The sequence below is a fragment of the Ovis aries genome, chromosome 2, assembly GCF_016772045.2.
Source record: "Ovis aries strain OAR_USU_Benz2616 breed Rambouillet chromosome 2, ARS-UI_Ramb_v3.0, whole genome shotgun sequence".
Lineage (NCBI taxonomy): Eukaryota > Metazoa > Chordata > Mammalia > Artiodactyla > Bovidae > Ovis > Ovis aries.
The window spans coordinates 40,721,386-40,738,179 of NC_056055.1; the positions used below are offsets into that span (position 1 = coordinate 40,721,386).

General features: G+C 42.1%; 1 protein-coding gene across 1 annotated transcript; it reads left to right on the forward strand.

Moving 5' to 3' along the window:
• The first annotated feature begins 10,847 nt into the window (after positions 1–10,847).
• Positions 10,848–16,581, forward strand: NEFL (neurofilament light chain). The gene is made up of 4 exons (XM_015093090.4): positions 10,848–12,074; positions 13,128–13,252; positions 13,644–13,993; positions 14,634–16,581. Exons 1-4 carry the CDS (start codon positions 11,028–11,030, stop codon positions 14,774–14,776), a joined length of 1,665 nt encoding a protein of 554 aa, XP_014948576.2. The 5' UTR covers positions 10,848–11,027; the 3' UTR covers positions 14,777–16,581.
• Positions 16,582–16,794: the final 213 nt, after the last annotated feature.

Sequence of the window (16,794 nt, forward strand, 5' to 3'; positions counted from 1 at the left end):
GAGGAGAGAAAGAACCAAAGACTTGAAAAAGGAGAAAGGAAGAAAGAGACAGTGTGAGAAGTTGTTTCTGTTCTTCATCCTGGGGTTTGGGTCCTAGGGGAAAAAATGCCAATTGACCTAATCTATGCTCTGTTTCATTACTTAATCCTGAAGCAAGATTTAAGAGAAGGATCTGTTTTTCTCTCATTTCTTTCATAATCAACCCATGAAAATAAAAAATTAGAAACGAGAAGTTGAATCCTATTGTGTTAGGTAAACAACAGAAGAGAGAAAATGAATTCTGTTGTCTTAGGTGAATGGGAGCCAATTCAACTGATAAAATATTGATAGCTGTTCAGCTGCTTATTATTAGCTCCGTGCTGTAAGGAAGGTGCAAGCGTGCGAGCTCAGTCGCTCAGTTGTGTCTGACTCCTTGAGAGCCTATGAGCCCACCAGGCTCCTCTGTCCATCAGATTTTCCAGGCGAGAGTACTTTAGTGGGTTGCTGTTTCTTTCTCCAGGGGATCTTCCTGACCTAGAGATCAAATCCACATCTCCTGTGTCTTCGGCATTGGCGGGCAGATTCTTTACCACCGAGCCGTCTGGGAAGCCCCGGGAAAGATGACTTCAATGCAAATAAGCAAAGATATATTCTCTGAAAACTTCAATTAGTAATATTTTCTTCCCTCAAAAATCTCATTCTGTTGGCATTTGCTCATATTCTGTCTGGCTTGTATCTAAACTAAGATATTAGCAAGTCTCAGTTTTTGTTGTAACACTATGCTTTTGAACTCTCATTTGTCATCACTTAAAAGGTTAGAGCTCTCCTTGGTCCAGGCTTACCCAGCGCTTTTGGCCTCTTCCATACTTTTGAATCAGAAAATCTCAGGTTGGCAGAGGATCTGAGAAGCCATCTAAGGTCAAGGCCAGCTCAGAGTTGAAGTGCTTCCTTTCTGAACTGCTGTGACTTTGTGCCTGGAGCAGTCTCTTCCACCGTCTTACACTCATCTGTACATTTAATTGTTAAGACAGAGCTGTGCGCCTTACTTAAATGACCTTTCTGAATTGGGGAATTCATTTGAAAGGAAACTTTAATTTGGAAACTGCTAAAGTAAGTATTAATCAGTGTAATGGGCAAAAACTTTTTTGGCATAAAGAAAAGAAAGCACTTTTCAAATTGAAACATCTCAGACCTCTTTAACATCACATCTGTTGCTGTAATGAGATTTGGTAGTGCAGTTTATTAAATTTGTAGGATAAAGTGATACTGAACGGTGCAGGGAATCTTTTTCAGTGTGCTTTTTTCTCTTCCAGATAAAATAATAAAAGAAATTGCTAGTTAACAATAAGGCAGGGAGCCTGTGTCTGGAGAAAGATGGTCCAATGCAATTTGCTTCTTATAAATGATTTCAGTGATGGATGGCTGTTTTTACAGCCTGCTAATGAAACCAAGAGATGACTTACTTGGTGTATGTTTGTGGTGCTTTGTCTAAATGACCATTATATGGATTACTTTCCTTGCTCATGATTTGTGCAACCTCAATTCTGTTGCAGCATTTTCTTGTATCAGTCTACAAATTGAAACTACACAGGAAAAATAGTGAGTGATGCTATTTGCCTAGCATCTCTCATGAACATTCTGGCACTTCGGTCATAACAGGAAGAGTGAGAATTCAGACAAAACTTGACAAAGCTGTGCGACCTTGATCAATATTCTTAAACTCTCTGAACCTCATTTTCCTTCTTCCTCCTTATTGAATGATAGTAATATGTAATTCATTAGAGGTCAATGACATATACCTGAATTCTTTAGGTATATGGTGTAGGCTCTAGTCTAAACCTTATATTCCACATTTTTAAAATGAGGACCCAACTCAGGACTTCCCTGCCAGTCCAGTGGTTAAGTCTTCGCCTTCTAATGCAGGGAAGCTAAGATCCCACATGCCTCATGGCCAAAAAACCAAAACATAAAACAGAAACAATATTATAACAAATTCAATAAAGATTTTAAAAAAGATGATCCATGTAAAAAAATACCCAACTCATCAAATTTTGTGATGATTAAATGAAATTATCCAAGAAAACGACTAAGGACTGTGTCTGATATAAAACTTCTATTAATATTATTGCATGCAATTATGCTTAATACATGCAAAACTTCCATATTCCTTTTAAAATTTAAGATTATGCTTTAATTTCCTTGCCCAGACTTGGGTACTTGGTATGTGCATTATTATGCCATTTTACTTCTTCTCTTTCCATCTCCTTCTCCACTTGACATTTTCCCAGTTGGTTGGTTGGTACCTTCCTGAAGACGTAAGAGCAAAGAAGCTCAGACAAATGTCTATCAATGCAAGAATTTCATTGGCCAAAGTTCAGATGGGAGAAGACATCTCAAAATAAAGCTTTGAGTCTCTTCCCTGACTTGAATACATCTGGGTCATCCCAGAATTCATAGGTTCTGACTAATATGAATTATATCCTGGTCAAATCATATCAGGGAGATAGGAGCCTTTGCTTTGGGTGTGAACTCAGAATATCTACAGGGATATTCTGCTTCCAGTTCTGCCAACATTCTGGCTTATTCTCTGACCAGCCTCTTTATGATAATAACACTTATTGTCCTTTTCCAGTTCCTCACTGCTCAAGGTTCTCAAACTTTCATTATTTCAAAAAGAGCTATTAACCTATATTTAGTCTTAGGCATAAAGGACTAATATCTGCTTTAACTCTTACCTTTCCTATTGATACTGGCATTTTAACAGGTGTGCAAGCTAAAGAAATGAAGCTTTGATTTGAATAATTGTACATCAAGAATCCAATCTGAGGGACTTCCCTGATGGTCCATTGGCTAAGACTCTGTGCTCCCAACGCAGAGTCCTGATCAGGGAACTGGGTCCCACCTGCCGCAACTGAGAGTTTATGTGCCACAACTAAAGATCCCTCATGCTGCAATGAAGATTGAAGATCCTGCATGCCACAACTAAGACCCAGCACAGCCAAATAAATAAACACTAAAAGAAAAAGGAGAAGAAGAATCCAACCTAAAAGTGAGAAGCACCTGGAGCTTTCCTGCCTTTCTGGAAGGGTTACTAGGAGGGGATCTGGAAAATGATAGGCTTGATACACAGGCAAATGTAAGATGTGGAGGACAAATTCCCAGTGAATTTGATGACAGATAACCTGGGTAAGAGCTCTGGCTTCATTGTCACAGGGGATAGGATTGCCTCTGCTAAGACTTCTCAGCATCTATTTAGGAAGCAAGGACTGTAACCCCTGTAGAACTGTTTTGGTCTCACAGCATGGTTACAAGGATCCAGTGATATCATGCTGAAGTGCCGGGAAAAATCTCTGTTCTCCACATAAATATAGCTGTTACCATCTCTGTTATATGATGATGCTATTGAATCACACGGAAAAGAAACTGGAGCATAATGAGAAACAAAAAGTGAAAAACCAAAGCTCATTTTGGGGCACTAATGTTGCTGCCTTTCTAGAAATTTCAGCTCTATTTAAAAGTAATGGCCAGTGGCTTCGGTGTTGGGGGAGGGTAAGAAGATACAACTCATTCTGCAAAATGGGACAAGCAAAGGAAAGGTTAAGAGCTGCTGAAGATGAAGCAGCCATTGGAGGACTTGAGTAGAAAGCATTTAAATTACCTCCCAATCCCAAGAGTCTATGAAATACAACACACACACACACACACACACAAACCCATTATAATGGCATTGATTTTTTAAAAATTAGGAAATTCATCCATTATTGAATTTGGTATAAAGTTGGAAGGTTTTATAACTTTACAGCAGGTTTGACCAATGGACTCAAAGCATTTATATTAAAGATTAGATTTTAAGAAAATAAAGATATATTTTTAGGTTTTTATAAAAGTCACAGTATAAGTGAAATAGCCTTATATAGCTTTCAAGTTTTTTTTTTTTTAAGTTGATACAAATTCAGTATGAGGCAGCAAAGCAAGATGGCTAAAAATGTTAAATGCAATATTGGGATGGACTAAGAGAAATACAATACCTACTCATCTTTATTTTTTTAATTTCTAAATTTTATTGAAGAATAGCCAGTTTACAATGTTGTGTTAATTCCTATTGTATAGCAAAGTGACTCAGTTATATATATATATACATATATATATATGTATATATATATTCTTTTTTATATTCTTTTCCACTATGGTTTACTACAGGATATTAAATATCGTTCCCTGTGCTCTATACCATAGGACCTTGTTTATCCATCCTGTATGTACTAGTTCGCATCTGCTAATCCCAACCTCTCAATCCTTCCCTCCCCCACTTATTCATCTTTAGAATAATAAGAACATCCACTTCCTAGAGTTACTGTGGGAATTAAATTTGAACTCTGCACAGAGCACCTGGCACAGTAACCAGCTGCAGACTGCCGATTCCTTTCATTCAGGTGGCCTTTCTCTGAGATCATGGCAAACATCGCCTGTAACTTTCTTCTCCTCCTTGAGACAATGCCTAGAATTTTGCTTTTTATTAACGACTTTTGCATAGTTCTCTGAAATTTCACATACATGGGCTTTGTCTGCTTAGCTCTTTTTAAAGTGATTGGTTATATGCTTTTTACTTGTAAATATATTTTATATTGTAAATTTATACACCTATAATTATTGGTGCATATGTCTATGTATGGTTTACATTTTTCTCTACTGACGTAAAACTTATATTCGATGAAATGCAGAAATCCTACTATGTTCTGAGGTTTGAAAAATGCAGACACCTGTCCCATCCATTGAGAACTAAAACAATACCATTTCCCCCAGAAAATTCCCCTGTGCCTCCTCCTAGTCATTCCTCACCTTACACTCCTTGAAGCCACTGCTCTGATTGTTTTCCATCATAGATTAGTTTGCCTGTTCTAGAATTTCATATAAATGGAGTGTATTAAAGGACACATCGGAAATCAGATTGGAAATCTATGATGGAAAACATCATAGGTTAGTTCCCCTGTTCTAGAATTTCATAAAATGGAATTATATATTATGTATCCTTTTATGCATAGTGTATAAGACCTCTTGGACTCAGTACCAGATTCATCCATGCTCTGTGTATCAGTACCTGGTCCTTCTACTGTGCTCAGGTATTTTTCAAGCCCTTGGAGGCAGGACTCTGCTCTAATTCCTTGCAGGCCCCCACTTCACCGGGCACTTAGAATTGTGTGTATTCTAAGTGTTCTAATGGCATTCGGTGACGCCACGTATAAAAGCATATGAGTTATTTAATCCATCAAGAAGCCATTTAGACACAATCTGGTCTTGCTTTTCTAATCCAGACTGTCTCTTATACATTCAACTTACCAAACACCAGTGCTACGCATCTATCCTGGTGCCAGCAGTCTGTCTGCTGCCCCGGAAAAACCCAGGGATCCGCCCATGAGCAGTGCTGCAACCGCATTTGCTGCATTCCAACGGCAGTGAAAGGAACCGCTGCTCTGGCTGGGGCTCCAGCCTGGCTGTGAAAGAGCCGAGCTTGGGTCTTTGTCTCTTGCAGACGGAAATGCTTATCCGCTGTCTTTGCAAACAGTAAACCTCACATTCCTCCGACTGATTTATTAAACCACTGCAAAGGTTGGCCAAGAAATCCAGGTGCTTCCTGGCATGTCTCTGTGGCTAGTTGCTACCCAGACTGCAGAAGCAGCATGTACTTCTTTGCACTTGCATGTGTGCTAAGTAGCTTCAGTCATGTCTGATTCTTTGTGACTCCATCAACAGCAGCCCACCAGGTTCCTCTGTCCATGGGATTCTCCAGGCAAGAATACTGGCGTGATCCTGGCAATTAGACAAGCACAACTCAACAAACAGGGTTAGTACTGCTGGTTCGGACCCATAGGGCGGGGACCTGCCTGAACTGACTACAAATGAAGCCCTTCAAAGTCCCCTTTATAGCCTCTTTTTACCTATGCATCTTTGACTGTGATTAAGGGCAAGGCACTGTGAAACAGGTCTCTGGGGAGAACATACATTCCCTTGATTGGTTCCATGCAGGAAGCATTTAGGAGTTTAAACCTATGGTCATCATTTCTGCTTGGACAACAGCAACTTCCTGTCATTTCCAATATTGCACGTGTCCAGAATACAAGCGTACTATTCATTTTTAATTTATTCAAGTGACATTCTCATTCCTGCTGCCGTCTACATGTTATATCGCCACATAGCACTTTTTACAATGCATCACTTCAGAATGTGATGCTGTAAAATTAGTCATATTTTATATTACAAGGAGGAAAGTTTTCTTTCAAATACATTTCCCCAGGGATGGAGAGATTTGTGTATGATGATCCAATGGTGAGCATAATATATCAGGAAATAAACTGGTTCTAAAAAGCAGAGAGATAATATATTTGTGGTTTCCACATGCTATACATTTTCTGTTGATTTCACTTGTATTTCTTTCCAAAAAAGGTAAAGATGTGGAGAAAGCATGATAAACTCCCATAATGAGATGTTGGCTGCCAGCGTTTCTTCTTTTATTCTTTAGAGCAATTTTAAAGGTCATTTTGCTAAAGAAGACCTATTACAAGAGTGGAAAATAAAGTATTTTAATTAGTAAAAAGGTCAATGTCATAATGTAGTTATTCTAAAGAGTTTAAATCAGCGGAGTTGCATTTAGGTCATTCATTCCAGAAAAGGTGTATTGTAAACTGATGTTTAGAGTAGTGTCAAGAAAGTCACATCCTCAGTTATGTGCCATGTTCTGTGGGTAGCTTCCATTTTATTTTGGAACTCTTAAGAAACCTATAATAATTCCTCAGTTTATTGCCAGCACTAGGTATCCAAATAAAACACGCTCATGAACAATTTCTTCCTGGTATAAATTAGTACATATTGGTCTCCCCCACAAACATGAGTGGTTTAGCACAAGCACAGAGACTATAGCATGCAATTATCACATTCCACAGAGACTGAAAGAAGCAGCAAATGTCAGTGGCTGCAGTATGTGTAATGAATAGAGGCGTAGTCAGACTGGAAGCAGATTGAGCTTAGGTGTGGAGTAGCTGGGTGAGTTGGCACATTACTTACCCTCTCTGGGCCTCAGTTGTTTGCTCAGAACAAGCAATAACCGTCTCATGGAGATGTGGGAATTATTAAATGATAAGATATCAAATGCCTATCTTAGGGTAGGCATCCTGCACATGTTTATTTCCTTCATCCTTCTTTGCATGGACAAACTGATGCCAATGTTGCTCACAGTGATGTATCTACTGGAAGGTGAGGAGGGGAGACCGGATAGGGAAGAGGACTATTCCTGCTGCACACTGGTGGCAGAACTTTGTTCTATTGACCCCAGGACTGATGTTCTCAGGAGATCTGCCTCATAAGAATCTTAGCCTAGAGCTGAGCTTTTCGAAACAAATGCCAATATAGTACTTCTTGTGTGCCAAAGGGTTTTAAAATGATGAAAGTCACCAGGTTTTAGCCATCTGGAACTTCTGACTCTCCCAGCATGAGAGGGTTAAATTTTTTCAGTGCTTCGAAGAGTTATATTTTATGAACTCTGTGATAATGCTAGAACATTTTACTTTTAAACTAAACTACTTCAGACAGTCATTTAGGGGAATTACAGAGCTATCAGGGATAACCAGAGTAGTAAAAATTCTATGAATTTCATCAACATACTTGTCTATTTATTTTTAAAATATGTTTTATCTCCTAGGAGTGGGCTTTGTTGGCAGCCCTCAACCAATTTCATGTTGGTGGAGAATGTGCTTAAAGGGGAATAAATGCACAGGTGTGTAACAAGACCCCAGAGCCTTCTTCTAAAAAGATAATGACACCCCTGCAAACAGCACTGATGCAGAATCATTTATGATAAGGGGAGGAAAGTCAAGATTCTTTTTTAAAACAGCTTAGCTAAAGTTGTTCATTTTACCTTTGCTTTGACACACAGAACTGATGCCACAGGGGTATCCGGAACAAAGGGCTGGGAAGAGGAGTTAAAAAGAAGAATGACTAGACAGGATATTTTATCTTATTCACTTAAGCTTTTTATTTTGTACTGGCATACAGCCAATTAACAATGTTGTGACAATTTAAGGTGAACAACAAAAGGACTCAGCCATATCTATCTGTCTATCTGTATATACATATACATACATACATACATGTACAAATACATATGCATGGATCCGTTCTCCCCCAAACACCCCTCCTATCCAGGCTGCTGCATACCATTGAGCAGAGTTCCATGTGCTATACAGTAGGTCCCTGTTGGTCACCCATTTTAAATATAGCAGTGTGTACATGTCCATCTCAAACTGCTAACTATCCCTTCCTTCCATCCTTTCCCTGGGGAACCACAAGTTCATTCTTTATATCATTTCTTTTTAGATTCCATATATAAGGAATGTTATATGATATTTTTCTTTTTCTGGCTGACTTACTTCACTCAGTGGACAGAATATTTTAAAAAGGAGCTGGTACCTAGCAGAGGAAGGCTGAAGGTAGTGTCACCAAAACTCAAACACAGGCTGGGTCTGGGAGCCCCTCTAAAGCAAAGCTGTAGTGGAGCTATTGAAAAAGACCAGAGCTCTACATTCATAGAGTTGATCTGCCCCTCTCCCCACACCCTGTTCACCAGGTTAAGCAAAGACAAGGGTCCCTGCCCTCTCATTCCTACCCTTCACATTCCAGGGTGCCTTTCTTTTCAGCTGCTCAAGGACCGCAGCAGACAGGTTCCTTCTCTCCGCAGCATCTCAGTGTCCCTGCAGCATCAGTCAGCCACCTCCCTCTTTCTGAGCCACTTCCTCCGCAGTCAAAGGCTTCAGCCAGGAGCCGTGGCAAAAAAAAAAAAAAAAAAAAAAACCCAAGCAAACAAAAAACGCTGATGGACTTAAGATGTCTGAGGGTGACCTGAAACGGAGGGAAAGGAGCTGGCACAAAGGAAATGAACTCATGAATACCTAAGAGTATGGCAGAGGCAGACTCACACAGTGAGTGTGAAACAATGTGGTGTAAATGGGGGCAGATTAAAAAAATCCATTCTGTCACTTGTCATTCATATATGGTTAATTGGGAGCAGATAAAAATACGGCTTACTTAAGTTTTACCAACACTCTCCTCTCTTTCCCCTGAGAAGTCTTTCCCACTGTTGAGTCACTGATCAATGAGAAGACCAAAGATGCATGGGCCCAAAAAGGAATCATAATAAGTGCCTAATCACATCCGCCAGGGTCAGGCAAAATGCAGGACAGCCTCCGCTTGAAGATCCCAGGATGACTGGGTGTGGATGGACCGCTTGATAGATTTAAATTACTAATATTAATGTTTCTAAAGTTGCATTACTTGAGACCTTAAAGATTGTCTAGAAATCTCATACAAGTTCTCTGCTGCAGTCTTGACCAGAAAAGGGAAAGGTTTTTTAAAGTTACAAAGAATGTCATCTTGTCCTGTCCAGGGGAGAGGTTGCAGTTGCTCCAGCAGCATCTGTGGTACCATCTCCAAGTACTTCCTCCCTCTCAGCATCACAGCGAAAGCGATACCGGCTTCTGTTTGAAAACTTGCATGTTTCCCCTTCATTTGCTTCTTTAAAAAAATCAGTAGGTTGCACCACAAATGCTACTCTTATACAAAGAAAACACAGATTAAATGCCTGCTTAGAAAAAGCTTAGGTATCCTACGTATATCTCTGCAATCTGTCCCTGAAATCGGAGGACTCCCTAACAAAACGTGTGTGAAGATGCTCTGTAACCGCAAGACTTTCTCAATGTGCATTGCGGCGTGCACACTCTTTCAGGTACCTGGGTGTTCCCTAGAAGAAACCAATGGATTTCAGACTGTATCTATTGTGTATTTATCAGAGGGGGTCGGTGGCAGAACCACTCGGCTATTTTCCACCCTTCCTAGAACAAGGTGTCTCGGTCGGAGCTCTGCTCCCTGGAGACACGCTTCGCCCTCCCGGCGGCGGCAGTAGCTTCCCTCTGAAAATCAGCCACCTGCCTAGCTCCTTGAAATCATCAGGTTGCTTGCAACACAGGTCTAAAAAGAGGGAAAGGGGTTTACAATGTGACGGAGTTAGTGGTGTGGAGCAGGAATTTAGGGATGAAGAAGAAACAGGCAACGTGTGACGGTCGAAGTTCCCTCGCTGCAGAGCTGGCCGCTGCCTTTCCAAGTCGGTTTTCTCCCATTACTTTCAAACAGCTTCTCAGCTCCCCTCCACTTATACGCTTCAACACGCTCAAAGTATTCGAGGCTTCATTCCCCAGAAAGAAATGAGAAAATCTAGGAACACCAAAAGGTTGCTATAAGCTGCGCAAAGGGTTTAGAAACACTAAAATCAACAGCGGCAGTGCCGCAGTTTCACGCGCGTGTGTGTGCGCGCGCGCGTGTGTAGGAGGAGCGCATGAAATAATTTAAAAAAATAATCAGATAAAAGAGATAAAGAAAGTTCCAGAAAGAGCTACAGAGAAATAGAAACCCTTCCTCCATATATGCCGCATACATGCAAACTTAATCATTTGTATCTCCAATGCCCTGGAGGCACCATAAATACCAGGGGCATGCTGAATCCTGGTGGGGAAGGGGCGACTTAGAGGGATAGTGCGTCTCCATGGTACTGGGTGGGGTATGGAAAACTAAGGTGTCAGTTGGGAACGATAACCTGCTATTGGAGGCACGATCGAATCCGAGTAATACAAGGGTCAAGGATTAAGTAGGATGGGTTGGGGGTAGGGAAAGGAAATGACTGAGGGGGTTCGGGGTCAGAGAGAAAACAGAGGGTCTCAGAGAAAAGTGCAAAGGACTACAGCCGCAGCATCCCCGCGGGCCGTGGCTCGCCCCCACCTTCCTTTTGCGCAGAATCCTTGCCTTGGCTGCAGCAGCGCGCTGCCCCCACTGGCCAGGCGCGCCGTGATCGATCGCAGCTGCGTCAGAGTCCTCTCTGAGTATAAATAGGGGTGGCAGGACCGAGCTGAGCCGCACACAGCCATCCATCCTCCCTTCTCCCTCTCTTCCCCGTTCTTCTCTCTAGGCCCCCATCTCCGCCGCCGGCCAGGGGGGCACCGACCGGCACCATGAGTTCCTTCAGCTACGAGCCGTACTACTCGACTTCCTACAAACGGCGCTATGTGGAGACGCCCCGGGTGCACATCTCCAGCGTGCGCAGCGGCTACAGCACCGCGCGCTCCGCTTACTCCAGCTACTCCGCGCCCGTCTCCTCCTCACTATCCGTGCGGCGCAGCTACTCCTCCAGCTCCGGTTCCTTGATGCCCAGCCTCGAGAGCCTCGACCTGAGCCAGGTCGCCGCCATCAGCAACGATCTCAAGTCGATCCGCACCCAGGAGAAGGCGCAGCTGCAGGACCTCAACGACCGTTTCGCCAGCTTCATCGAGCGCGTGCACGAGCTGGAGCAGCAGAACAAGGTCCTGGAAGCCGAGCTGCTGGTGCTGCGCCAGAAGCACTCCGAGCCCTCCCGCTTCCGGGCGCTCTACGAGCAGGAGATCCGCGATCTGCGTCTGGCAGCGGAAGACGCCACCAACGAGAAGCAGGCACTCCAGGGTGAGCGCGAGGGGCTGGAGGAGACTCTGCGCAACCTGCAGGCGCGCTACGAAGAGGAGGTGCTGAGCCGTGAGGACGCCGAGGGCCGGCTGATGGAAGCGCGCAAAGGGGCCGACGAGGCGGCTCTCGCCCGCGCCGAGCTCGAAAAGCGCATAGACAGCCTGATGGACGAAATCGCCTTTCTGAAGAAAGTGCACGAAGAGGAGATCGCCGAGCTGCAGGCACAGATCCAGTATGCACAGATCTCCGTGGAGATGGACGTGTCCTCCAAGCCCGACCTCTCCGCCGCGCTCAAGGACATCCGCGCCCAGTATGAGAAGCTGGCAGCCAAGAACATGCAGAATGCAGAAGAATGGTTCAAGAGCCGCTTCACTGTGCTGACCGAGAGCGCCGCCAAGAACACCGATGCTGTGCGCGCCGCCAAGGACGAGGTGTCCGAGAGCCGCCGCCTGCTTAAGGCCAAGACCCTGGAGATCGAGGCATGCCGGGGCATGAACGAAGCGCTGGAGAAGCAATTGCAGGAGCTAGAGGACAAACAGAATGCCGACATTAGCGCTATGCAGGTAAGGCGCCAGGCGAAACGCAGAGGGGGCGGGGAAGGGGCTGCAGAATCGAGTTAGGATGGGTGGGAGTGGGGGTGGTGGCGGAGAGATGAGGGCTCGCCTAGAAAAAGGAGATCAGACATAAGGCATTAGCAAGCAGATATTAAGGGGATGGAACTTGACTTCTTGGAGGCAGTGTGGGAGGGGATGGGGCACTTGGAAGGCGGGGCGGGGCCGCGACTGCGGTGTGCTAAGAGATGCTGTGTGCAGTTGAATCTCCGTTCCTCATTAAAGCTGCCCAGCCCTGCAGGATATTGAGTCCGGGTGGGAGGAGGGACTGAACCTGGACTTTGCCTCTGATCTGCCTCTCAGCTGTCCTGCATTCAGCGCAAGTTGCTTTGCTGCAGAGATCGGATCATCTGATTAATAAATATAGGGACGAGCTCTCATTAGTTCTGAAGGATAACTGTGACCAGTTATCCTTTCTGACTAGTTTTACCAACTACTCTCTTCCCTTAGCAGTGAGCCAGGAATACAGTCAAAATTGCAGTGGGTGATGATGGTCATAGTAAAACATTTCTTTTTCTTTTAAGGATCTCCATTTTCTCTGGAGAGAAGAAAAAATAAGATAGATACATAGAAAATATTTTAGAGAAAATAAATTTATCTACTTCATTCTCCTATAAATAAGTGGATTTCCTGTATACAATCTGGATAAAGTTGATAAAGCTAACTAGTGAGTGAGAGACAATTTTTAAAAATCCATTTAGTTCTTTTCGGGCATTTTATGATGATCATTAGGTGTATTAATTAATGAAAACAAATGTTTCTTCTATCAGTTTTTTTTCTATCTTTTTTGTTTTTTATCTCGTGCTTTGCGAAGCTAGATTTTTTTTTTTTTAAGGCAAGCAAAGAAAGGTTTAAAAAGAAAAAAGACAGCTATTTTAGGGGAGATTTTATCTAGGATGTGCACTTTGATTTTAATTAAACCTAGGCCTTTGCAGCTATGCTGTAGTAAAATGATAGCAGTGGAGATTTACACTTAGATTTTTTTGTTCGGTTGTCTTCCAACAGGACACAATCAACAAATTGGAAAATGAATTGAGAACCACAAAGAGCGAGATGGCAAGATACCTCAAGGAATACCAAGACCTCCTTAATGTCAAGATGGCTTTGGACATTGAGATTGCAGCTTACAGGTAAAAATGGAAGTGCCAAGGTAGCAGCTGGTCAACCTTAGGAAGAAAATCAGACTTCCTTTCTGTTGAATCAGAAACCTTCAAAGATAGTCCTTTGGAGTAATTGTGTTACTTTTTGGCCTTTTCCAAGAAGAATTTAATCTTGTGATAATGAGGCCTGTTCTTAGCTTCCCATTATATTTCAAGTGTAACGAACAGGACTATATTTTAAGGTGCTTTTTTTGTTGTCGTTTTGGTTATTTCTCTTGGACTCAGTCACAGCAGCCCCAGTCATTAAGTTATGATAATTCCCAACCCTGCCTTTGCCTTTCAGCCTGGCACTGGGTAAGGTGATGAGTGGTGGGCTGAGCACACTTCCGGTGTTCATGTTTGTTAACCCCTGCCTCCCCAGGAAACTCTTGGAAGGTGAGGAGACCCGGCTCAGTTTCACCAGTGTGGGCAGCCTAACCACCGGCTACACCCAGAGCTCCCAGGTCTTTGGCCGATCTGCCTATGGAGGTTTGCAGACCAGCTCCTATTTGATGTCTGCCCGCTCCTTCCCGTCCTACTACACCAGCCACGTCCAGGAGGAGCAGATAGAGGTGGAGGAGACCATCGAGGCTGCTAAAGCTGAGGAAGCCAAGGATGAGCCCCCCTCTGAAGGAGAAGCAGAAGAAGAGGAGAAGGAAAAGGAAGAGGCTGAGGCTGAGGCTGAAGCTGAGGCTGAGGCTGAGGAAGAGGAGGGAGCCCAAGAAGAAGAAGGTAGGATTAAAACAAAACACAAAACCAAATAAAAAGCAAAACCACCCTGCGACTCCAGGGGCAGCATGGGCATGGATTATGGTTAGGAGTTGGGTAAAATACATGAAACCTCACTTATGCCCAGGAAATGTTATTCAGATAAGAGTTGATAATCTCAAAAAGACAGTGCATCTTTCTGTTTGCTCAACAGATATTTAGTAAGCACCTCATTTCTCAAATTGGCTGTTCTCACAGAGATACACAATCTCTGATTAGCATGGTTCTTTTTTGAAAGTAACATATAAAAAGAAAAAAAAATCCTCCTGCTGCTTTTTATTCCTAATGAAACATTTTAAAATCTATTCATTTAACTCAGCTATTTGGTGTCCTAAAAAATAAAAATGAATTCTGAACACATAATAAAAGAAAACCCCGAGGTCCTGGAAAGAACAGAGCATCCAGTACCTAGAACCTAATCTCATTCTATTTAAATATCAGTTCAGTGGCGGATTATGCCCAGCAGGTGTTGGTTGGTTGCATGGAGAAAGAGGTTTGGGGGAAGTATTCTGACACTTGTGTTTCCCCACAAAAGTAAAGCAGAAATGTTTTAATTGGACTCACCCTGCATTTGGAGTTTGTACATTTGCTTTTTATGTTAAAGCTGCCAAGGAAGATGCTGAGGAAGCAAAGGAGGAAGAAGAAGGAGGTGAAGGCGAAGAAGCAGAAGAAACCAAAGAAGCAGAGGAGGAAGAGAAAAAAGATGAAGGTGCTGGGGAGGAGCAAGCCACTAAGAAGAAAGATTGAACCCTTCCCTTCCCTTAATTTTTCCAAGAATAATTCTCCCGAAATCAGGTCAATCCTATCACCAACCAACCAGTTGAGTTGCAGATACTATATGAATTAAGAAGTCAATATATGTATAATTCTGAGATGACTTAGGTTGGACATTAAATGTTGTGCTATGACTTTTCTCCTTCCGCAGAGTATCTGTTTGCTTGCAGAGTGGCTTCCTGGCTTGCTGCCAGCCTGTGCATGGTCCACGCTTATGAGTTCAGGATCTATGGCAATGTGAATAATTCAGATGTTTACAATAAAAAAAACCACACCATGAATAAATGAATTCACTAATGTTAATGTTAAACTTCATGGGAAAAAATAGTCCTTTGACTCTTTGGTGGTTAGAAATTAAAGACCTCAAACTATGTGCAATAAATAGTAAATAAAGTTACACTGAATGAAGTTCCTTGCTGTGCTTGTTGACTTAATTCAGATATCTTAAAGAGGGCACCAATAGCAGACACTTAGATGTAGACTATTGACTTCCAAATTTTTTCAAGTCGAAATTTTAACAATTACAATGTGTTTCCCCCCCTTAATTGGTAATTCTGAGGATATAATTAGGTCATAACCATTCATGAAATCTCTCCCCTCGAAAATTTTACTGATAATAAACTTGAATAAATGAGAATCCCTGGGGTTCTTTTTCTTTGGTAAATAGCAATATATTTTGCCCCATAAGTGTACTGTATAATGTTGGGAATGGCTTTCTTGGAGGCAGTCTGAAATCATGTTTACCTTTATGGTAAACAGGTAACTTGAACACTAATATATAATAGTAAAAGCATATGGGTAGAATGTGAATCCCACTCATCCATCACTGTAGCCACATTTAAAAAGTATAGCCTAACTATCATGAGCAGAAGTTGAAGCCCAAGCAAATGATGTAATCAGAAGGAATAAAATTTTCTCAATGCTTTTAATTTTAAGGGAGTTAAGAATATTGAAGCTTATTTGCCATTGCAAACATGTTGCCTGCAATCCTGAGCTCATGATTGAGTGTGTAGTTAGCTTAATTCTGTTGCCTCAAGTAGCCTTCAATACCACCTATTTCAAACTTTTTAAGAACTACAGATATAGATAATGAAATTGTGATCAGTCATTAAAGAGAGGATTCTATACTTGTGTGTTACATTGCCATAAGTCTGCATGTCTTTACTGAGAACTATTTGGATTTCAGTGATAGCTCCAACTGGTTGGACACTGCATCATATACACACCCCACCCATCCATCCTGTTCACTGTAAAGTTATGAAAGCTCTTGAACTTGCATTTGATGTGGAATGTCAATGAAATTGCTGATTATCCTTTGTTCTGCTTCTGTTCTTAGACAATTGCTTTGTCAGCTAAGTTTGTTCAATATTTGTTGTTTAGACACCTCTTAAAGGTCATGAATTTAATCTGGAAGCAAAGTGGTCTCCATTTAAAGTTTACAGATCCCATCACACCACATATTTTGAGTTAGATATATCTCACCAAAGCAAATAGGTAAAATATTTCTTTATCTGCCCTGATGCTATGGATTTGAATCGTGAGAAATCTCCATACATTGGCTTCTGTAAAGACTAGGAGTTGCCTCAGAAATCAAGCTTTTCACATTTATGTTCATTACACATGGGATGCTGCACATGGTCAATTTCAGACAGAAGCAAATTATATGTGAAAAAGTAACCGTAGCCAAATGGAAATGGTTGGTTTGAGAATTTCTTGAAGTAAGAACACTGTACCATACTCTATCCTGTGTGCCATAATAAAATACTGAAAAATCTAAACTGAATGGATTTGGAGTCTTTAAAAAAAAATATTCCGCAAATGTGATACCTTGGCCAATCTCCCTCTCCCTTCTGCTCCTCTCAAACTCTTGTTCTGTATTCCCTCCCCTACTTAATGACGTCACTTTCTAGCCATCCAATTCTACAGACCAGAGACTGGGCATGACATCTTCCTCCCAATTCCTTTCTCCAATCTTTCTGTTCTAATCTATC